Source organism: Serinus canaria, chromosome 17 (genome assembly GCF_022539315.1).
Source record: "Serinus canaria isolate serCan28SL12 chromosome 17, serCan2020, whole genome shotgun sequence".
NCBI classification, from domain to species: Eukaryota; Metazoa; Chordata; class Aves; order Passeriformes; family Fringillidae; genus Serinus; species Serinus canaria.
Window position 1 is genome coordinate 9,531,136 of NC_066330.1, and position 23,050 is coordinate 9,554,185.

The 23,050-nt window shown below is 54.7% G+C and overlaps 1 protein-coding gene and 1 long non-coding RNA gene across 3 annotated transcripts; both read right to left on the bottom strand.

The window, feature by feature from the left end:
* Window positions 1-4,700: 4,700 nt before the first annotated feature.
* On the bottom strand, window positions 4,701-10,323 carry LOC108962494 (uncharacterized). Of its 2 annotated transcripts, none has more exons than XR_003945253.2 (3): window positions 10,224-10,323; window positions 6,187-6,340; window positions 4,701-5,627 (listed from the first exon to the last, which is right to left on the bottom strand). It is a non-coding gene; the product is annotated as an uncharacterized LOC108962494 (long non-coding RNA). The 2 variants fall into 2 exon arrangements; XR_001991125.3 differs by lacking the exon at window positions 10,224-10,323 and adding an exon at window positions 9,706-9,871.
* A 1,411-nt stretch (window positions 10,324-11,734) lies between these two features.
* On the bottom strand, window positions 11,735-19,315 carry TOR4A (torsin family 4 member A). The gene is made up of 2 exons (XM_030233312.2): window positions 18,942-19,315; window positions 11,735-14,693 (listed from the first exon to the last, which is right to left on the bottom strand). Exon 2 carries the CDS (start codon window positions 14,652-14,654, stop codon window positions 12,942-12,944), a length of 1,713 nt encoding a protein of 570 aa, XP_030089172.1. The 5' UTR covers window positions 14,655-14,693; window positions 18,942-19,315; the 3' UTR covers window positions 11,735-12,941.
* Between the last annotated feature and the right edge of the window lie 3,735 nt (window positions 19,316-23,050).

Consider the following 23,050-nt stretch of genomic DNA (forward strand, 5'->3'; position numbering starts at 1 on the left):
CTCAGTAAGCTGAAATTACCATCCACTGGAAATCCTGCACTCTGCATTTCCTGCATGGAGCCCTGAGGAGCAGAAGCAGCTCCTGAGCCAGATTTCTTCACTCCTGGCTCCATTTCTTTCTTTTCCTTCCCAGATTTCTTCACTCCTGAGGCTGTTGCCCCAGCCTGAGCTGCCCTTGCTGTGCAGCCCCCACACATCATCCCTGTCTCCCAAAAACCCACACCTGCACTGCCCTGGAGCTGGGGCACTCCTGTGTTTTGTGCACAGAACCACCCAGAACCCCCTGCCCAACAAATAAATGGTGGATCTGGGTGAGAAGGGACCACTGGTCATTTCTAGTTCAACCACCCCTCAATCAACCCTTTCTCTCAGCATGTCCCAGGGTTTTAGGGATCTCCCAGGGTTCTCCCAAGAAGATATCTCAATGCTGGGTTCATCTGCTGCCCCAACTCCCCAACTAGAGAGATATCATTCACCCCAGGCTGATGGACCTCTCCCAGTGCCTTAGTCCAGGCCATGCCATGGCTCCAACCTCACTGTCCTTGCTGCTAGGACAAATTTATTTCCCTAGGATGGACAGAAAATCTTAGTTTTAAAATCTAAGTTGTAAAACACACTCTGAAAATCAGAACTCAGCAGTTTATTCTTAGTGTTACCAAGGCAGAGCAGCATGGGGGAGCTTTGAAAATCTTGATTTTAAAATCTAGATTGTAAAACACACTGTGAAAATCAGAACTCAGCAGTTTATTCTTAGTGTTACTGAGGCAGAGCAGCATGCAGGAGCTTTACTCTCTGTTTGAGAGCTCAGCTACTCTGTTTTAACTCCTGAGAGCTGACACTAAATTACAACACCAAAATACAGCACTGAGACAGGTCATGCAGCAGGGACAGGCAAGTCAACACAGCACAAACCCATCCAGGAGGGTAACTCTAATTTTGCAGACTTCTGTTGCAGCTGGTGGAAACCACAGTCTCTAATCACAGTCACCACCAAATCAGCAGGGAAAACTGTCCAGCTCTTGCTGCTGGGCTTTCATCAACACCTCTGGTGGCCACTGCCAGCCCGTGGCACCGAGCAGAGTCACAGTGTCCCCAGGAAGGGCTGCAGGAGCCACCAGCTGATGTGCAGGAACCTGAAACTGATGTGCAGGAGCCACCAGCCAATGTGCAGGAGTCCCCAGATGATGTGCAGGAGCTCACAGATGATATGCAGGGCCAGGGCAGCTCAGATCTGTGCCCGGGAGGAGCTGGCCCTGCAGGCAGCGCTGGGATGGCTCCAGGCTTGCTGTGGCACAGCAGCCATGCCTGGGAGCCTGGAGCTGTGGGGGAGATGGTTCCTGCAGGAGCTGGGTGCTCTCTGGGATGGTTCCTGCAGGAGCTGGGTGCTCTCTGAGATGGTTCCTGCAGGAGCTGGGTGCTCTCTGGGATGGTTCCTGCAGGAGCTGGGTGCTCTCTGAGCTGGTTCCTGCAGGAGCTGGGTGCTCTCTGAGCTGGTTCCTGCAGGAGCTGGGTGCTCTCTGAGCTGGTTCCTGCAGGAGCTGGGTGCTCTCTGGGATGGTTCCTGCAGGAGCTGGGTGCTCTCTGGGATGGTTCCTGCAGGAGCTGGGTGCTCTCTGAGATGGTTCCTGCAGGAGCTGGGTGCTCTCTGGGATGGTTCCTGCAGGAGCTGGGTGCTCTCTGAGATGGTTCCTGCAGGAGCTGGGTGCTCTCTGAGATGGTTCCTGCAGGAGCTGGGTGCTCTCTGAGATGGTTCCTGCAGGAGCTGGGTGCTCTCTGAGCTGGTTCCTGCAGGAGCTGGGTGCTCTCTGGGATGGTTCCTGCAGGAGCTGGGTGCTCTCTGGGATGGTTCCTGCAGGAGCTGGGTGCTCTCTGGGATGGTTCCTGCAGGAGCTGGGTGCTCTCTGGGATGGTTCCTGCAGGAGCTGGGTGCTCTCTGGGATGGTTCCTGCAGGAGCTGGGTGCTCTCTGAGTGTTCCTGCAGGAGCTGGGTGCTCTCTGGGATGGTTCCTGCAGGAGCTGGGTGCTCTCTGAGATGGTTCCTGCAGGAGCTGGGTGCTCTCTGAGATGGTTCCTGCAGGAGCTGGGTGCTCTCTGAGCTGGTTCCTGCAGGAGCTGGGTGCTCTCTGGAACAGTTCTGTGCCAGCCCAGCAGCTCGTGGGGGTGATGCTGCTGCTGCACAGGGAAGCTTCTCAGCGGGACTTTGCCCCCCAGCCAGCCTCTCCTGCTCAGGAGCCTCAGTTAACACCTGGATGAGGATGATGCCAGCACAGAAGAGCAGCCACCGCTTGACTGGATCTTTCTTCTGACGTGGCAAGTATTTTCTCACGTGGGCTGGGTAGAGCACCTTCCTGGCTTTCCTGCGCTTTGTTGAGAGGCCTGAAGGTCTCCTGACAGCTTGGGCAGCAAAGATCAGCCCAGACAGATTTTCTGAATTGTTTTTCAGCAGACCTGTGCTGGAGAAAATGTTTTCTCTGGTGTAAGGCAGCATGTCCTCAGCAGTCTGCAGGTGTAGCTCTGAGAGCTGGGAGAACTCTATGGAAATACCTCAAAGAGTTTTTTAATGCAAAAAGCAGATTGCTGAAATAATATTAAGAAATATTAATGATAATAATATTAAGAAATATTAATGATAACACCAGAGTTTTTATTCACTCTCATTAAAGCAAAAAATGCAGAGCCCCAGAGCTGAACTCTTGGAGTGATTTATGCATCTTTCTAGGGAGCTCCTCTTTGACTCTTCCCTGCTATACCTGTGCTATAAATACTTACTTTGATGAGTGAAGTGCTGATGGGAGGAGCTCAGCCGGCTGGGAAATCACTCTGGAATGTCTGTACCCCAGCAGCCTCTATCTGCCCAGGGGCACTCTGCTAACAGCAGTGGAAGGGCACGCTCCAAGTTTTCTCCTCCCCAGTTCTGCTCTCCTTTATTACCACTGTCTACCACAAGGCTTTGCCTCGAGATGTTTCAGCGCTTTTGGGAGTGTGTCCTTCATTGAAATTCACATATTTGCTGTAAAGAACAGAATCTGAGAGTGGCTGTGTTGTCCCCTGCCTTCCCACCCCATCCACCAGCAACCCGGCCTTGAGCTGGAGGGATGGAGAGGGGAGACTGCAGTTTCTGTTCTGACCCTGTGCAATCTCAGCACTCTGCCCCAGAAAAATGAGCAACCTCAGCACTTGCTCTGGCAAGCTCCAGCTCAGATATGCCCAGAAAAGGAAAAAAACAGCACTCACGTTCGGATTCTTTGTGCCTTATACTGACTAAACAGAGCCTGAAAGGGCTGAGTGCCCACAAACCTGCTGCAAAGGGCAACAGCTCTCTCAGGTCTTTGAACTGAGTTTGGAAGATTCAGCTGCAAACTTCCTGTGTCTTGGTCATTGTGGGCCACCTCGAGCAGGAGGGAATGAAAGATTTCTGTAAAAATACCCTGGGCAATCATCTCTGGATGGCTACTGCAAAATCAAACAACAGAGATTTAATAAAATCCCAGAATGGTTTGGGTTGGAAGGGGCCTTAAAGATCACCTGGTTCCAACCCCAGTGCCATGGGCAGAGACACCTTCCACCAGATCATATAAATAGAACTTGATCACTCCCAAGTCTTTTTAGGCAGCCTTTAGCCACCACAAAGCAGCAAAGGACAAAAATTCCAATTTTAAAACTATCTTTTGACAATTTAACAATCATTCTTTGACATCTCCTCTTGCCCTTTGGGCTCCCTAACATTTCTTGCTTTCTTCTGGGAAGACCAAAGTGATGCTGGCTTTGAGTCACAAGGCACAACCCCCTGTGCTCCCAGCACTGTAAATCACCACTCTGTCACCTGCTGTCACAGCAGCAGAACTCTCACCCTTCGGGCTTATTCCACTGGAAACTCAGGCCAAAATAAAACAACTAACACTGACTGCAGTACCTGGGATCCCTTTTGTGGGAATGTGCCATCCAGCACATCCAAGGTGATGGGACATTAATTCCATGTGGCAGCACTGCTGGTGGCTTTTGCCATCACCCCCAATCCCCACTCAAACCTGGAGCTGGAGCCCAGGGCTCCCCTCAAGGCACTTGCTGCTGAAAAATCCTCCCTCAGGGCTCTCCCTGCTGCTGCCCAGGTGAGTGCTCAAACCTGAGGCACAGCCAGGCTCACAGACAGCACTCCAGTGGGTTTGGGTAATCTTTTTCCCCCTCTCCTCTACAAAGCAAAGTCCAGAGGGCTGGGAGAAAACAACTGCTGCTTCCAAAATCCCCCACTCATGGCAAGGCAGCTCCTAAGATGTAAAAAATTGGCCCAGGCAGCCTCAGGGGTCACAGTCTGCTTAGAGAGGGGTGGAATGGCTCATCCCTTAACCCTGGTGACAAACACTGGTCTCAGTGACCACGGCCCAGGCACTGCCCAGCCCTGTCTGGACTAGTGAAACGTTGTCAGGCAGCAGCCAGGGCACACCAGTGGTTTAAAAGGAGCACACGGTTAAGGAATAACTCAGGTGCATTGCTGCTGCTTTGCTGTGGTGTCTGAGCCCTCACAGCCACCCTGGGCCCAGCACCTGAGTGAGTCAGCCTGGGGATTGGTCACATCCTCCCAGCCCATGGGGTTTCAGGCCAGGAGAAAGTGCCACAGGCACTGCCCCAAATGCTCACCTGGGGGTTGGGTGGATGTTAAAGACTACACCCAAAGATTTGGTCTTACATTCATCTCTCTTTATTTCAATCAGGATCATATCCAAGGAGGAAGACAGATCAAATCAGCTTCTTCCAGCTGTCCCATCACCTGGGCTGTGTCACCCTGGTGCAGGAAACAGGCAGCTCCTGAGGCACAGCACCCAGGGGGTGCCTCCAGCTCTGGCACCAGTGGCATCACCTGCTGTTCATCACGTAGAGGTTTCCAGTGAAGTTCCACCCCCCACCCCCCTAATCCATGTCCCAGCATTGCCCAACTCCCAGCTGGAGGGAGGCAAGTACAGACCCAGCCTCAGAGGGAGCCCCAGGAAGAGGGGGGTGACCTGCAGTGACAAATCCTGTTGCTATTTCCACCCCCTGTTACCCACTCTTGCCATGCCAGTGTAACACAGGGATGCATTTATAACTCCCAGCTGAGCTTGTCCAAGCAGGTCACTGGATCCTCTTCAGGTGAGGAGATGAATCAGCCCTGCAAGCAGCAGATCTGCCCACCAGGAGCAAGGAGAAACAAAAACACCTGTTGAGCTGGATCCAAAGCATTGAATTTCACCCACCCTTTCTCAGCCAGACACCTCAGTGCTTTTCACTGGCCACCAAAGACAAAAACGGAGCTGTGGCTGCATTGGGAGCAGGGCTCAGAGCTGGGAGTGCTGGATGTTTGGCAGAAGGAAGCACCAAGGAGTGCCTTTTGCAGCTGGAAGTGGTGGAGGCCACGCACAGATGGAGCTGAGTACACCAGGTCGCGTCAGGCCAGGGAGTTCTGCAACACTCAGCATCGTGTTCTGACCTCGAGCCTCCCAGGAATGCAGAGCTGTTTGTGCTGTCTGTGCTGCAGGATCTGCAGGGAGGGGCAGAAATGCTCATTCCATCATCCAGAACAGCTGGAGCACACCCAAGGCACTTCTTCACTTGGACAGAGCAGAAACAACCTTGAAGCCAAGGACCAGCTTATCCTGGAAGGAGAAGCTCAGAGGTGACTTTCCAAGGCCCCCATGGCAGCCAGGAGATTCAGGCCCTCAGAGAAGGCAGAGCAAGGTTCAGGGACCTTGATCCCACATGAAATCATCTCAGGAAGAACTGGGCAGTAGGTTTGATGTGTCAGGAAAAGCACAGGATAGAAACACCAGGTGGTGCCAGCTGAGAGGGCACAAACTCCTGCAGCCACAGCTTTGGAGAGCCTGGCACTGGGCATGGCTGGGTGGGAGTGCACCTGACTTCAGCCTGCCACTACTGCTGCACAAAAATTGTGTTGGGTGGCTCAGAGAGTTTAAAAGGAAACCATGAATTCTGGGAATGTCTTTTTGCAGGATTTTGAATTTTCTTAACTTTTTTTTCTCAGAACAGGGAAGATACCACATGGGTCTGCTTTGAGTAAGAGCATTTGGACAGTGAGGAACATTTGCTAGGAGCAGGAGAGGGGCAAAGGTACAGGTAAAAACAGAAGGTTTGGCTGCAATTAATGCTTTACATTCTTTCACATGTCTCTTTTTGGCCACAAAAATGTCCACTCACCTCAGGGGAGGTTTTCCAGGTGGTCTTTTCCCAGGCCTGGGTTCCTGGACAGGCTTTTTGCAGGAGGCAGGGATGGGGAAATCCCAGGCAGACTTACTCAGGCTTCCTCAAGTTACCAAAATTAGAGCAGCTGAATTCCAGCCTCAGGGATCAACTGATAAGACATCACAGGAAGCACAAAACTCAAATTAGCATCCAGGGAAGATCCTGGGCTGTTTGTGTCCTGCAGGGAGCTGTGAGGGGCTCTGCTGTGACCCCCAGAGCTGGAGAAGCAGCAGGAGCTAATGTCACATCCCACACTGCCCAGGGAGAGACCACACCAGCTCCACATCTGCAACTGGAGAACACAAACTGTGCTGGGGAGGGCTGCTCCTTCTGCAGGCACTTCCTGGGGGTGGCTCCAAGCCCCCTGAGGCAGCTCTGGATACACACCCTAAAATAACACCTAATACATACCAATAAACTGAATTGATGAGGGGAAAGTGTCAAGGGGAAGAAGTTTCCAGATTAGTTTATGACATCATGAATGTGCACACTCTGGTTTCAGTGCTGGCTGCTTTCCCTCTCAGCCATCCCACCTGGAAACCATCCCATCTGAGCTCTGACTCGCTGAGCTCAGCACCCTGGCAGCTCTCAGATGCAGCTGCCCGAAACTTTGCACCCAGTGCAGATGTTTTAGGCACTGAGCACATCTCTTACAGGGGAATGATGTTAAATTAGTGCAGTTTGCCAGCTGAGCACTGCTGGCTGAGCTGCTCAGGGCTGGGCAGGGGGGAGTTCCAGCTGGAGGGGTGACAGAGAACAGGCAGTGGGAACTCCTGAGCCCCCTGAGCAGAGCCCTGTGTCTCTGCCCAAACCACCCTCAGTCCTGGTGTTAAAAATAAGTTAAAACTGTGGTAAAATAGTTGATAGGTCATTAAGCCTGTACTGTTAGTTTGGTTATCATATTGTAAAAGGGGTTAAAAGGGTAGTTGTAAGTGTCAGGAAAATTAATCCACAAACACCAGAGGTTTATGTCCAAAAAGGAGACAGAGGAGTCCTTTTGCTTTATTCCCATAAAGGGAGAGGCCATGGGGCATCCCCTGGGGTCTCTCACAGTTTTGGAGGACACAGCCTCCTTTTTATCCCAATTTCCAGCCACATTTCCCTTCTCTCTTTCCCCACTGGCTGAGGTACTTGAGAGGTTCAGACTTCCCAAAACACCTGACAGCAGAGATTGCCCTCTAATGTACAACCCTCCCTTTTAAGTTTTAATTCTTATGGAATTTAGGGTTTTTTCTTCCCCATTGTTTCTTTCAGCTTTCAATGTCTAATTTCATTTATCAGCAAACCTAAAGTTGATTTGTAAAAGCAAATCTCTTTTTCCATTCATCAATCAGTGGAATCCTTCCCATTGTTTCTTTTCTCTCCCAGTGCTGGGAAATTGGGATTAAAAGGAGGCTGTGTCCCCCAAAACTGTGAGAGACCCCAGGGGATGCCTCATGGCCTCTCTCTTTATTGAAATAAAGTAAAAGGACTCCTCTGTCTCCTTTTTGGACATAAACCTCTGGTGTTTGTGCATTAATTTTCCTAACATGCTGCACTTCCAGAGCTGCAGCAGTTTCCCCAAAGTGTTACATAAACCTCCCTCTCCAGAGCCAGCTCCACACCCTGCCCAAGGAGGGCTGGGAGAACCAAGCACTGCTGTCTCCTTTCTGCCCGTGTTTTGCATGTTTGAAAGCTTCTATCGTGCTTCACCTCTGTTCTAGGGTGATGTTATGATGCTTGTATCCCCATTCCTGTGTTCTGTTCATGCTGGATATTGTGTTCTGTGCCTTCAAGACTGGCTCTGGAGAGCAAATGTTTTGGTTTGGTTTTGTTATCAGCTGCTCCCCCACGGCTGGTGGGACACAGACATGGGGCAGTACCTAGTGCAGCTCTGGCTTTTTGCTTTGCTCTTGCTTCTGCTTTGCTCTTGCTTTTTGCTTCTGCTCATTAGTTAGTTTAGCTGAGCAGTCCGAATTTTTCCCTGGACTGTTTTTCCTTTCCCTTTTTTGGACCCACTCGAGCCTGATCCAGACTGGGACCTAGGAACACCCAGAGTTTGCACCTTGTGGCTGCAGCAGCTGCCCCAGTGCTGGAGGGACTGATAACAGAGCGACCACCCCAGGAGAGACTTTCTGAATTTGTCATCCTTTTCAGAGCAGTGACAGAGTGCTGTCACCTGGTATTGTTCATTTTGTGTCCTGGACGTGCTGTGCCTGTTAAATAAACAGGTTCTTTCCACTTTTCTCCAAGGAATCCTTCCTGAACCAGATAGGGGGAGAGGCTGTGTGGGTTTGCTTTCTGGAGAGGCATCTTTTGGAAGTTTTCTCCCAAATTTACCCTAAACCAAGACAACCTGGAACTTCTCCCCAGGCTCCGTTGCCCCGTCCTGCTCTCCAGCTCCCGGCAGGATGCTGGGGGGGCAGAGCACCCAGCTCTCCCTCCCTCCTGCCCAGGGCACAGCACCCAGCTCTCCCTCCCTCCTGCCCAGGGCACAGCACCCAGCTCTCCCTCCCTCCTGCCCAGGGCACAGCACCCAGCTCTCCCTCCCTGGTGCCTGGGACACAGCACCCAGCTCTCCCTCCCTCCTGCCCAGGGCACAGCACCCAGCTCTCCCTCCCTCCTGCCCAGGGACACAGCACCCAGCTCTCCCTCCCTCCTGCCCAGGGCACAGCACCCAGCTCTCCCTCCCTCCTGCCCAGGGCACAGCACCCAGCTCTCCCTCCCTGCTGCCTGGGACACAGCACCCAGCTCTCCCTCCCTCCTGCCCAAAAGGTGCCCAAATATGGTGCCACACTGCTCCAGCAGGGCCCGGCATTACTTCACCCCTGGCATATGCAACACACCTATTTATACATTTTAATGAGATGTTTGCAGTTCTCACCCCGGGGTGTTATCCCTCCTGTGGAGGGTGAGTGCTGTGATGCCCCCGGGCTTGTTTTTCTTTCAGCCGTTCACCTTCCCCACCCTGGAACGTGCATTTGCTCACTCACACCCTCCTCTGCAGCACCTTCTTTCAGACCTTTCCCCCAGTTTATGATTTCCATCCCAGGCCTGTCTCCTGCAGTGTTTGGGTGCCTCTCAGCTCCCCTTCCCCTCCAAATTCCATGGGCAGACAAACCGTGTCTGTCTCAGCCTGACTCTGTTCTCCCACCATTTATGGAATATTTCATTTCCCCAGTTCTGGAAAACTCTTTCCAGTTCATCTCAGTAACTATTAACAGCTCCTCTCTGAATATCCTGTGAGAGGAAGAAACTAGATTCTGTGGTTAAGGCTGTTTTTGATAAACCTTGGATGTAATTTCTCCTGTCTCTCCAGGATGCTCACAGGTAATGCATTCACTCCTGTATCCGCCTGTCCCTCCTCCTCCTTCCCAAGGAGAGGGAGTCCTTGTCCTCCCTCCACCTTTCCAGGACTCACCCCAGCACTGCAAGGTCTCAGAAGCCCCTGCAGACATTCCCTCTGCACCTGGCAGGATCTGCAGCCTGACCTACCTGGGCTGTCCTTGCTCTTTCCTCCTCTGCTGCAGCCCCGATCTTCCCTGCCATCACTGGGATCAAAATCTGCTTTCCTGGTGGCACCTCACCTGTTCAGTGACAGCCACAGGAGTTGGAAAGAAAGCAACAAATCCCTTCTAGGGAGTGGCAGCAGCTTTTCTTGCCCTTAGCACAGGGACAAGTCACTGCTGCATGTGGAGACGAGATCCCTCTGCACACCTCTGTCTGCCTCTCTCTGCAAACACGGTTCAGGTGCCCTGGGCCAACATCACAGATCCTCAGGGACAGCCAGAAGCCTCAGGAGAGAGGACAAGGTCCTGCTGGGTGGGCCCACAGCACTGGCAGCAGGCCCAGCAGCACCCAGGGAGCTCAGGGACCAGGTAAGCCCAGCAAGGCTGGGGTGATGCTGTGTTACAGAGAGCTCTGCTCCTGGGCCATCACACCTTCCCAAGGTGAGGGAAATCCCAGGGGGACTCAGCCTGGCAGCCAGGCTGGCCCCACTAGCCAGCACTCACCTCAGCTTCAGACAGGCTGCCTTGATTAAGGGAGGCTCCTGGGGATTAGGTCCTTTTTAGGAATATTTAAATCCAAAGTTCTTTTCCCTGAGGCAGTTGAGGTTATCCAGAGCTCCTGCAGAATGTGCACCCACCCACCTTCCTGTGGCTGGAGCTGGGCCACGTCCATGGAGAGGCACAGGGCCCATCCAGGAGTGTCCTGGGAACCCCAGTTCCAGCTCCTGCCTGGAGTGCTCCAAGGCCTGGGGAGAGCAGTTCATAATCATTGTATGAAATAAACCCTCCCAGCTCACACACCAGAGCAATTGGAGCTCCTGCCCACAGGACCCCCTGTCCTGAACCAGCCCTGGGAAAGCTGCAGCCCAGAGTGGCCAGGGGTTCACAGTCTGTGCCCCCAAGACATGAATTATTTCCTATCCCCTCCTGCCCTTCTCCCTCACTGCCTGCTCCCCTGGGCAGTAACAGCACCCTCCTCACTGCACAGCTGCTGGGAATCACCCTGCACTTTCCCAGGGCAAATGCAAAAAGGGAGCTTGGCCCAAACCCCAGCGTGGCTCTGGGATGCAGCTGCAGGGTGCAGAGAACCTGCACGTGTCCCCAGAGCCAGCAGTGACAGGGAACAGCCACCCCAGTGCTGCTGGACAGGGATCAAACACAGGCTCTGCAGCAGGGAGGGAGCAGCCTGCCCCAGCCACTGCTCCAAGCACAACACAGAGGTGTCCTGACTCAGGAAGAGCTTTTGCCAACTGAGGAAGCCTTTGGGGACAACCTAAAGAGCCATTTGAGTCCTGCATCCTGTCTTCTGGCAGGAAAAGTCCTCTCCACAGCCTGGGGATTCCTGTGCTATCTGACCAGAGCCTACAGAAGCTGAGGGATGGGGTGGTGCTCAGGCAGCAGGAAGCTGAGCCCCACCTGTGTGCACTGAGGAGCTTTGTGAGACACAAAGACTCCAGCAGGGCTTCAAGGTGCTCAGAGCACCCAGGAAAACTCAGGCTCAGGGAATGGCCAGGAGCTCTGATTTAGGGCAGGAGAGCCTTAGAGGGGTGGGAACAAACTCTGAGATGCTCACTCGGGTCACCCTCCCCTTTTGCACAGGCTGATGGCTGGTGCGGAGGCACCAGGGACCTCTGGCACAACCAAACACCCCGTGGGTGGCATTTATAAACAAAACATTGTTGAGACAATCAGAACTAACATCTGCTCTTCTCCCACCTGGAGGAGCAGGGGAATCCTGGTCCTTGAGTTGTTTCTCATCCAGGATAGAAGCATCCCAAATGTCTTAGCAGTAAGCTCAGCTTAGTGCTGAAGCTCTCTGAGCTGTGGAAACCAGCTCCCACACCTTGGTTTTTGAGGACACATGAATTTAGGAGGTAGCTTGGATGGAGGAGCTGTGCAGCACCCAGCTTTTGGCACTGCTGCACTGTGTGGGGTTGGGATTGGGTTTACCAGGGGTACATGGCTCCAGAAGGGAAATTCTGGAGGAAATCCAAATTTCAGTCACATGAAAGAAATGCACTTTCAATTATTTTATTCAGGATAGTTTGGGTTTATTCCTGACAATAGCTCTGGAAGCTGGAGTATGTGACAGAGTCTTTGGAGACCAACAATTACAGAGAGGTGAATCAAAACCCCAGTGCAAACATCCACAGGGTTTCTTGTCTGGGAATTCACAGCAAGCTGTAGAAATCTTGTACAAAACCACAACCTGAGAAAACAATGTCATAAATACCTGCTCAGTTTTGCTCAAAACATGGCTGTGTGCTCTTCCCAAGTTGCTCCCAGGCCACATCTCACCTGGGGCTCAATGGCAAAGCCTCTTCTTGGCCTCTCAGGACTGGGAACAAGCCCAGGATTCCCACTCCATCAGCCCAAACTGTCTTTTCCAGTGTGTGTTGCTTAATATCCATCCATTGCTGCTTTGGGCTTTCTAGACAATGACTGCCCACAGTGACTTGTCCTCAGAGGCAAAAAGCAGAAGAGCTGTGAGGATGAGGTGTCACCACCAGACCTGAAACAATCCAGAGTTATTTCTGCACCATCTGGCACAGCTGAGCAGTCTTTGAGGCCAGCCCAAACACACCTGCAGGGCAGAAATCTCACTGCAGGTGCCAAAGGTGAGCTCAGGGATGAGCTCAGAAGAGCAACAGCTCAGGAACAGGTCCAAAAAGTGTTCTCCTGAGGATGTGGTCACGTAGGAGCTGGGGAAGGCAGGCCTGCACATCTGGGGGGCAGGAGCCACAAACTGCCTCAGGGCCAGGTGTCCAGCCCTGCCTCTGCTCTGCACACACCAGCCAGGACCCAGGAAAGCAAAGAGCTGTGAGCCTGGAGAGAGTGAGACACATGAGGTGACACACTGTGCAGGGGCAGTGACCCAGGGATTGTTCCATCCTATTTCTATCCTGCAGCTTTTGATGCCACCTCAAAACTCCTTAATGACAAGAATCCCAAATGAGAATGAGGAACAAAGTGTCTTGCACTTATTGGGAGGTGGCTCCAGCTTCCTTGCCCTTCCTTTTCCACAGAACACCAGGAAAAAGTGAAGTTTCTGGAGGTGAACAGGGACAGGTTGTCCAGGCTGCCACCACTCTGCCTGGACCAGGCCAGAGCCAGTGCAGGGCTGAGAAAGGACACCTTGAGCCCAGCCTGGTGGAACACACTCCTCATGAGCACAGAAGTCTGCAAACCCCGAGAGCAGGGCTTGCTCTCTGCAGTAAATCCCTACAGGAGGTTGACTTTGGCCACAACCTGCTTGCAGCCCATAATGGAGTACTGCTTGTCCCCTGTAGTGTAGTAACTGAGCTGATTTGCCAAATTTTCAATGTGCTTCTGGTCAGGATAGAGCCCCTCCCTCCTCATCTGCTCCAGGAAGCAGTTTATGACATGAGACTTCTCCAGGAGGACGAAGGGGATGATGTCTGCAGCCTTCCACAGAGGGTGCACACTGGCCAGGACTGGCTGGATGATGCTCAGCAGCTCTTCAGCTCCCCGTTGCTGATGCAGGAGCTCAGTGGATGCGTTCTGGATAACGAACTTGGTGATTTCAGCACCTCCCAGGTTGCTGATTAAAATGTAGATGGCATTGAGGAACTCGTTGGTTTGATTGGGTTCAAAGAATCGGCTGAGAGTGTCCAGCAGGACGGGGGACATGAGCTCAACCTCATCCAGTATAAACAGTGGGGTCTTTTCCTCTATTTCAGCTCTGGTAACCATGTCAGAAATCTTCTTGGACAGATCTATTTCACAGGTGAGGGGAGCCACCCCGCTGGGGCAGTGATGCATCACAAAGTACTGGAGCACAAAGTCATTGTCCATGACAGAGCGAAAGTGCTTGGCCAGCACCCAGCCAACGTGGCTCTTCCCCACCCCTGTGGGGCCATTCAGAGAGATCACCAGAGGCTTGTTGTGGACATGGGTAGCCAGATAGTCTTTCAGTAATTCCACAATACTTTCCACAGCAACCTTCTGCCCAAACACTTCCCGGTGCATGGTTTTCTCCAAAGCATCCAGGTCATATTTTTGGAGGTTATCATCCAGGTTCTCTATTGCATTGAGAATCTGGAAGAAGATAATGGCAATGAGCAAGAAGAGGCAGCGCTTTGCCTTGCTCTTCTCCTCTGCTGGGAGGTATTTTTTTGTTTTATCCGGGTAGAGAACCATCCTGGATTTCCTCCGGCTCTTTTTCCGCCTGCACTTTTTCACGGAGTAATGTTCCACAGACGTGTCAAAGGTGAAGTACTGGGAGCTCTCAAAGCCAGACTGATTAAAGAAGGACATGGAAGGGCTGTACAGGGAAGTTCTCTTCAGGGACAGCTGCCTCTGGAGCAGCCTGGTGTGGACAAACTCAGCAGACTTTTCCCGAGGCAGCTCTAAATGCAGACGGCTTTTCTTCAGCCTCTGGTAGCGCCGGCGCAGGCGGACGATGGCCCGCAGGGGAGAGGAAATGGAAGTGATTTTCTTGGAAGCAGCAGGGATCACAGCATCTGGCACTTCCTCTGCGTCACTGCCAGAGCAAGAGGCCTCTTCTTTTGCATCACAGGGCACTTCCCCTTCCCTGTCACTATCAGTGACAGGAATCTCCCCTTCCCCATCGCTGTCAGTGATGGCAATCTCCCCTTCCCTGTCACTGCCACTGCCACTGGCAGGAATGTCCCCTTCCCTGTCACTGCCACTGCCACTGCCAGGAATGTCCCCTTCCCTGTCACTGCCACTGCCCTCTGTCTCTCCTCCCACTCTGCCCTCAGTGAAGACAATTCCTGGGTCACAAGGAGCCTCTTCTTTTGTGCTGCTCTCAGCACAGGGCACCTCTCCTGCATCCTCCTCTGCTCCAGATGTGTCTCCCGTGGGATTGCTCTCCATGCAGGGCACCTCCACCCCCAGATCCCTGAGAACACTTTTTCCATCCACCTCAGAACAGGGCAGCTCGTCCTCCATCTCTTCTGATTCTTACAGCCCATTCACATCATCTTCTTTCTAAAAAGAAAAGGAATGATGCAAAATCAACCTTCCTAACATCAGGAAGTGACCAATAACACTGGAATTAGACAGATATCCCTTTCTAATGGGCAGAAACCTGCAGCAATCAGCAATGGTGGCAGAGACTTTCAGACCTAAGCTGACATTCTGGAAGATGGGACAGATGTGCAAAACTACAGATGAAATTCACAGAATCACCAGGTTGGAAGAGACCTTCAAGATCATCGAGTCCAACCCAGCCCCAACACCCCAACTCAACCCTGGCACCCAGTGCCACATCCAGGCTTTGTTAAACACACCCAGGGATGGGGACTCCACACCTCCCTGGGCAGCCATTCCACAACTTTATCACTCTTTCTGTAAAAAACTTTTTCCTGATATCCAGCCTGAATTTCCCTTGGGGCAGCCTGAGGCTGTGGGCTCTGGTTCTGTCAGTGCTGCTGGAGACAGAGCCCAGCCCAGCTGAGCACAGGCACCTTTCAGGAGCTGTGAGAGTGATGAGGACACCCCTGAGTCTCCTTTTCTCCAGGCTGAGCACCCCCAGCTCCCTCGGGGGTTCCTCAATGTCAATTAATGCAAATTGATATTAAAACACAAACCCAACGCTGCCTTCAGATGCAGAAGGGAAGGTCAGTGCTGGCTGGGGCCAAAGCCAAAGGCTCTGCTGTGAAAAGGAGGCAGGACAGCAGGACAGACTGACCCATACTCTGAACCACAGCTGCCCAGTCCTCTTTCTCTACACCTGCTAAATTCAAGGAAGACACAAAGCCCCACCTCTGTGCCAGCACATGCACACAGGCACGTACACACCCTGTGGGAAGTCACTGTCCACCCACAGACACCTCTGGGGCTGTGGGAGTGACTTGCTGTGGTTGCCATCGTGCCTGTGGTGGCACCTCCCAGGGAGTATTTTCCTGGCTGTGCTGATGGATGTGCCTGGCAGGGAGCTCAGATGAGAGCTGCCCTGATGGGAAGGCTCAGAGGAGCCGCAGAGAGCCAGCATGGCTGTGCCTGAGCCTGCCAGCAGCACCTGGCTGTGGGGAGAGGAGCAGGGCAGCAGAACCCCAACCCTGCCATCCCTACGGTCCCTCCATGCCCTGTGTGCCCACACACACCCCTGGGCATGCAGGAGGGACACAGGGGCTGCCACATGAGACCCTGGAGCTGCACAGGAGAGCTCAGGGACATGGCCATCCTGGGATAACCATCTGAATGGACAAACCTCAGCTGGAAAACAAGAAGGAGAGGCCAGAGGGATGTGACAAGAGGCACAGAGCCAGCAGGGAACCCCTGGGAGAACACAGCTCTGCAGGGTTGGATGCAGCGTCATGTGCTGCTCTGGCCCTGCCTGGCACAAGGTTGGAGGTGGCAGAAGCTGTGTCATGGTGGGAGGGCATTTTTCTGACACCCCTGGGCTGCAGCAGTGTGGACACAAGGGGCAGTTTGCTGTGCTGACACAGGGGACAGTCTGCTGTGCTGACACAAGGGACAGTTGGCTGCTGTGGCACTGCCAGCCCCGGGCACGGAGCCAGCACAGGCAGTGTCAGGAAATGCCACTTTCATCAGCCATCCTTAAAACGTCAACAGCAGCTCTGGCCAAAGGCACCAGGACTCCGGGGGGAGCAGGGAGGTCGGGGAGTTTGTTATTAACTCCCTGCAGCTCAGCAGGAAGCACCAACCTGCACCAAGTCACGCTCTGGGCCAGGTTTTACTTCCCCTGCGCAAAGCGGCTCCCGCCGAGCCCGAGGGCACCCGGGGGCTCTGGGGGAGCCACGGGCTCTGGGGGAGCCACGGGCCCTGGAAATGCCCCCTTGCTAAACCCCACACCTGTCCTGGCTACTCTGAAATGCAAAGCTTCACTGCCATTCCGTGCACAAGCTGATTTTGGGACCGTGTGAGGGCACCCAGTGAGCCCAGCCACCACCGCTGGAGCTGCCACTGCTGGCAGCAATTAACCCCGAGTGCTAATTGCTGACCTAGTTCCTGACCCTGAGCAGGGTTTGGTGTGCAAAGGTAAAACCAGCCAGACGGGATCTGGCAAGGAGGCCCTGAGGCAGCACCAGGAAGAAGGGCTGGATGCCACCATCACTGCGATGCCACCCAAAGGACGCCACTGAGAGCCCTGGGCTGTCCCCACACCCCCCTGCAGTCACAGCCTTGCTCCTCTCCATCCTGCATCACCTTGCTCACACAGTGCCTGCAGGTCCCCAAAGGGACAGCTGTCCCCAAAGCCTCTGGGGAGCAGCCCCTGGAGCTCAGACCAGCCTGGGCTCAAGGGATCAGGGACACCACAGAGCTCAGCCAGGGAACAGAAAACCCCCCAGGCACTGACAAGTATCTTCAGAAGCACAGGGTGATGTTTTCTCAGCCCCAAGCCCTTGCAGGTGAAGAGGGGGTTGGTTAAATGCCAGGGCAGAGGCTATGGAAATTTACAGGAGAAGTTTTAGAGAACAGAAGGATCACAAAATTGTGGAATACAATCTGGTTCCAAACACCTGCCACGGGCAGGGACACCTCCCACTAGCCCAGGCTGCTCCAAGCCTCATCCAACCTGGTCTGTAGCGGGGCAGCCACCCTGGGCACCCGTGCCAGGGCCTCACGAGCCTCATTCTCAGAAACTTCCTTATCTCTAATCTTAAGCCACTCTCTTCTAGTTTAAAACCATCACCTCTTGTCCTGTCATTACAGGACCTGCTTAAATTTTTTTCTCTTTTTCATTGGCTCCCTTCAAGGCCTGGGAGGCTGCTCCTGGCAGGGAAACACAGGACACCCCAAGCACTCCCCATAGACACAGCCAGGTGCTGCTGCAGCTGAAACATGGAGTGATGTGGCTGCTCACAGCCCAGAGCCTGCTCTCCCACTGCCATGCCCATGCAGAGAGCTCAGAGCCCCCACAAGACCCGTGGGGAATGGTGAGAACCAAGTGCTCACCAGCTGGAGGTGCTCAACATCCTCTTCCCACCAGCACAGCCATCCATCCCACCAGTGTGGGATGCCCAGCCCTCCAGACGAACCAAGCAAGGCAGGGTAGAAGGACAAAACCCCATCCTGAGCAAGGAATCTGTCGACTCATGATTATAATAACACTGTTAATGCCATGACTCAGTCCCTAATACCTGCTGGTATTTACACAGCACTGGAAGTTTCTAAGAGCAGCCCTCGCACACTCCGTGCCGGGTCAGGGCTGGGCAGGAGGCTGTGCCAGCCTGCAATGGTGCACTTTTGACAGCTTAATTTCATATTTGGTAAAAACAACAGGAGAGAGAAGGCAGGAATTCGGTCTGCAGCATCCCAGTGCTCGTGTAAACACTGCTGATCTCTGTCCTGAGCGGAGCCAGGACACCGCAGGAAAACTTGCACTTGGAAGCACTCCTGGGAAGCCTCCAGCTCTCCTGCTGTAGCTCTTGCAGTGTTTGCATTCGTGCACCCTGCTGCTCCAAAACAACGTTTCCACAACAGAGGAGCCTGTGTGGGCAGCTGGAGGCAGCCTGGGACAGGGGAGCAGGACGGGGACAGCCCCGGGCAGGCGGCAAAGGCCCTGGGGGCAGGAGAGGCCAGCGGAGAACCGCGGTCCGGGTTAAAGCACCCCCGGCTGGGGAGGCTGCACCCAAACTCAGCCTCTGTGGATGAGCAAAGCTGCTGGGAAAAGGGAACGCCTGGGAAATTCTAAAGATTGATATCCCCCACGCCCAGCCAAACCCTCCATCCGAAAATGAGCATTTCCGTGGGGAAGGTGGCACAAAGCAGCCCCTTGCTGTGGGAGCTGCAGATAAAGGGGTCAATGGCTGGGAGGAGAAACCCGGAATGCCGGCAGAGGCCAGCACGGGCCCGGCATCCCGAACCGCAGCTGGCCGGGGGCCCCGTCTGGGAAGAAGCCGAGCAGGGCGGTTTGATCCGCGGCCGGAGCTCGGCACCCACCCTCCCAAGCACGGCACAGGGTGACAGCGGGGACAGCCAGCAGCCCCCCCAGACAGCCTGTTCGCCACCAAACCCCACCAGCCTAGCCCCAGGTTTTGCCAGGCCCCGAAGCCAAGTCCGAAGGGAAGGACAGCAAGCGGGGGGGAAGAGCCTGGAGTATCCCAAACCATCGGGAGCAAGAGCATCCCTGGAAAACCGAGGCGGCTTTTGGTGGAAAGCAGCGAGCAGAAGGCGGTGGCAGGGATGGAGCTGGAAGCAGCCCTGGGGTGCCTTGGTGACCCCTGAGGGCTGGGGAGCAGGACGGGGAGCCGATGCCAGCGCAGTTACCCGCGGTGTCCCCTCGGCGCCGGTCACGGGCGCTTCCCTCCGCCCGCCGAGCGCAGCCTCCGGCCTCGGACGGGCCGGCAGCTCCTCTGTCGCCGCTCTCATCCGTACAGAAACCAGCCCCGGGGAGGAAATGGTGAGGAGGAGTGGCCCTGGGCGGCACTTCCTTCTCGCCTGCCATGGGATGGCCGCTCCGGCTGGTTCCGTGTCCCCCTCCTGCCCAGAGCCCTCCCCGGCCGCTGCCGGCACCGTGAGAGCGAGCACGGGCAGCGGGCTGAGCTCATCGTCCGGACAGCCCCGGAGCCCGGCTGAGCATCCCCACCCTCGGCGCTGTCGCTCGTTAGTCACTCGCCCGGAACCCTCGCCCTAAAGGTCACACTGGTGACGCTGCCAGCCGGGTTAATTGGGGCTGACGCGGCGCTTGGTGCTTCCCCCGGCCAGCAGCAGAAACAGGCAGTCGGTCTGCGGGGAAGGAGTGAGCCCATAAAAAATAACGAGTCTGGAAAAAGCAGCAAGTCCGGAGTGGTTGGTTGGACCCTGGGCAGGTCCTGGCTGCAGCCGCTCCTGCTCGGCTGCCCCGGCGCTGCCGCAGCTCCTGGCCCCTTGGCTGTCTGTCCAAGCAGCCCGGGGACATGGGGACAGCCAGGCCAAGGCTGCAGGCGGCCGTGGGACCAGGTCTGGTGCGGGCACAAAAACTCCCCGGGGAAAACCACTTCGTGCCTGCCTCCAGAGCAGGAAGCAGCGGGGTTTTCCTCACCCAGCAGTGCAAAAGTTCACCACGGGGCTCCTCCTCACCTGCGCTCCTCTTTCCTTCAGCCCTGGTGAGTGAACGCCCTGGCATGTCCCAGCTCTCACCTGCACTCACACAACCTGGCCAAGGCTTTTCCCCCAAATCAAGCCCATTTGGTAAAGCCAGAGAAGCCCATAGTGAGCTCTTGCTGGTATTTCAAGCTCCTCTTTTTTGATGGAACCTGCACCCTGCAAGCCCAGCTGCACAGGACCAAAAATAAGGGGGAAAATCCCCCAAATTTGATGAGGCTGCACTATGTGATGCTCCCTATTCTCCCCACTTCAGGGGAGGGGATTCTCTGAGCAAGTCTCCCCAGCCCTGTGCCAGGCAGCTGCATGTGCCTCTGCTGTGGCCAGCAGGATTTGCCTAACAAATCCTTGCAAATGTGGGGATTTCTGTGTCAGGAAGGCACAGTGGCCCAGCTGGAGCTGACACTCAGCAGCTGGGAGCTGCCCTCGGGGTTGGGAAGCCAGGCAGGGCTGACCCAAAGCAGAAATCCCATTAAGAGGAGCTTGGCCGGTGGTTTGGCAGCAGCCATGAAGGAAGATGCTCTTCTGGCTAATTCAGGTTTTTGGAAGGAGGAGCTTCCCCCAAGCAGAGTGGTTGGTGACCATTAAAAACCCCCCAACACAGTGACCCCCAAAGCTCTGAAAGATTCAACATTAGAGAAGCAAGAAGCTGCCACCCCCCTCAAGGGCTGCCACTGGACATCAGCAGCCCAACAAAAACTGTTCTGCTCTAACTGGGAAGGAGCTTGAGCCATTTCAGCACCCCAAGGGCTGCTGGGGGTAAAGGGGGGACAGAAAACCCTTGGGACAGAGCAGGAAACCCAGGGAGAGTGGAAAATGGACAGCCTGCCCTGGAAAGGGGGATTCTAAACCCCTCCTGAGCTGGAGACAGAGGGTGACAAGATCCTGGTGACAGTGGGGACGTGGGACTGACCTGCCTGGGACCCCCGTGGTGCTGGTGGGGCTGGATGGCACGTGGGGATGAGGATCTGCAGGGGCAGCTGGGCCACTGCCAGCCACTGGAGTGACCACACAGGGGACACGGTGATGCAGGGCTGGGGACACTGTCCTGGTGTTGCTGCCAACTCCAAAATCAGAGGTTGGGTCTGGAGGGGCTGCCAAAAAATGCTGGGGACCACCTGGGGAGGGCAGGGGCATCGATGGCACCAGGAGGTGCCTGTCCCATGTGGGGGCAAGGAGGACAGGTCAATGGAAAACCTGCTTGTGTTCCCAGCCCAAACATCCCCTTGATCTGCTCCTGGCCCTGGTGTGGGGGCTGTGTCCCCCCTCCCCACGGGGCTTTGGGGACCTCCAGGACTCCAAAGTGGAGGAGACAAGCTGCTGTGTCCTGTAGGGAGGGGACACACTGGGGGAACATGCAGGCACAGAGGTAATGTTTTTTTGGGGGGTGTTTTTCGGGGGGGCAGAGCCATGGGGTGTGGGGTGTACCTGGGGGAGCTGTGCCTTGGGGGGCACACGGGGGCATCGGGGCAGGGCACGGGGGGGCCATGTGGGAGGAAATTGGGGCCACCTGCCCTGACCCCCGGGGCCTTGGGGCCACCTGCCCTGTCCCCCGGGTCCCTGCGGGTGCCGAGGCCGGGTCCCCCGGCGGGGCCCCGCGGGGAGGAAGCAGGTGCGGGGCCAGAATGGGGACGAGAGGTGACACAGCCCCTCCTGCGGCCACGGATGCAAATCCTGCACAAACACAGCCTCTCTCACACGGAGAGAGGCCAGAGAACGTCCCAGGGAGAGGGGGATGTGCCCTGAGCTGTGATTTTGGTGCCAGCCTCTGACTAGTACCCACTGCTTTGGGCACCCTGGGCTTGGCACCCACCGGGAGGCATCGCTGGAGCTCAGGTGGCACCAACTTATGAGATGATTTTAGGGTTTTTCTTCAAGGTTTTGCACAGTGCCTGTTGAGTCAGAACATTTTTAGGGCTGAGGAGCAGCAGCTGCATCCCAAATGTGGGCAAATCCCCCTCAGAATGGGACCAGAGTGAGACCCAGCAGCTCCAGGATGGAGTGTACCACGCTTGCAGCACTGGCCTTGCCCACAGAAACTGCAATAAAAGAGGAAAACTAGCAAAAAAAGAAAATGAAAGCAGCTGAAGAGGTCACGGGCTTGGAGGCAGCAGGAAAATGGATGTAGAGATCAGAAATATGGCCCAAGGATGTAAACCCTGCAGTGGGCAGGGAGCCCTGAAATTAAAGTGAGAGGCTGCAAGTGGAGAAGGGGAAATGGGGCTGGGGATGGGACACAGGAGGACCCCCACAGGCCCTGACCTTGGAGCCAGCCCCTCCTGCAGCCACAGACAGGGAAGAATAAAAGAATATCATAAAATAATCTGCTCCACGGTGGGCAGGATTCCCACAGGAGGTTCAGCAGCCCCTGGCAGGGGTGCAGAATCCAGCCCTGGAGGGTCATTCCCAGACCAAAAGATCTTTGTTCCAAGCACGGATTTGCACTTTTGCAGTGTGATCCCCCAGCTCCATGGCCACATCAGCTCTGCACTGGGCTGGTGGGTGGATTTTTTCCCTTTTACATCACCCACCTTGTGCTGATCTGCCCTGAGTTGCTGCTGCTGATCCCTGGGCTCCCCCTGAAGCGTCACCCCTCCTAAATCCTAAATCCAGTGTAAATTTCCTGGATACATTCTTGGGGCCATCAGACCAGACCCCTCACTCTTCCCAATCTTATTCTTAGCAAAACTTTCCAGCCTGTGTGAGCAGCTCTAACACATCCTGAATAACCCAAACAGTTTATCCTGGGCTGGGAATGTCCCTCGCAGGGACGCCGCATCCTGCCTGGGTTATCATGACCCTTCCAAACAGTTTATAAATAGACCAAGGTAAATGAGGGGAGTGCTCTGGCTCAGGGTTTTTATCTCATTTCTTGTTTTCAAGCCATTCAAGGAGTGCTGGGTCAGATGATCACTCCTAAAACTCAAGTTGAATCTGCTGCTTCTTTCTCCTCCAGTTGAGCTCCACCCCTACCTCACTAAAACAGTAAAAAAGAGGTAAAAGCTAAGAAAAATGGGTTTGGCATTGACCAAAGGGAAGGCCATGGCCTTGCCATGGGGAACCATCCAGGCCCAGCACCAGGCAGTGGGAGAGGGCAGGGACCAGCACTGCTGCACCTGGGAAGTTGTGGTTCCCACTGCTTTGGAAAACAGAAAGGGTACATCTGGGGAAACAATGGGAAATTTGGGAAATAATATGGAAAATATGGACAGCAGTGAGTGCCTGCAGCACTCCTCCTGTCACCAACAGTGTCCCACCACCAGCATCCCCCAGGGCCATCGTGTCACAAGTGG

Bases quoted from the DNA above. Each gene is read 5' to 3' on its own strand.
- TOR4A (XM_030233312.2), bottom strand. From the start codon at position 14,654: ATGGAGGACGAGCTGCCCTGTTCTGAGGTGGATGGAAAAAGTGTTCTC.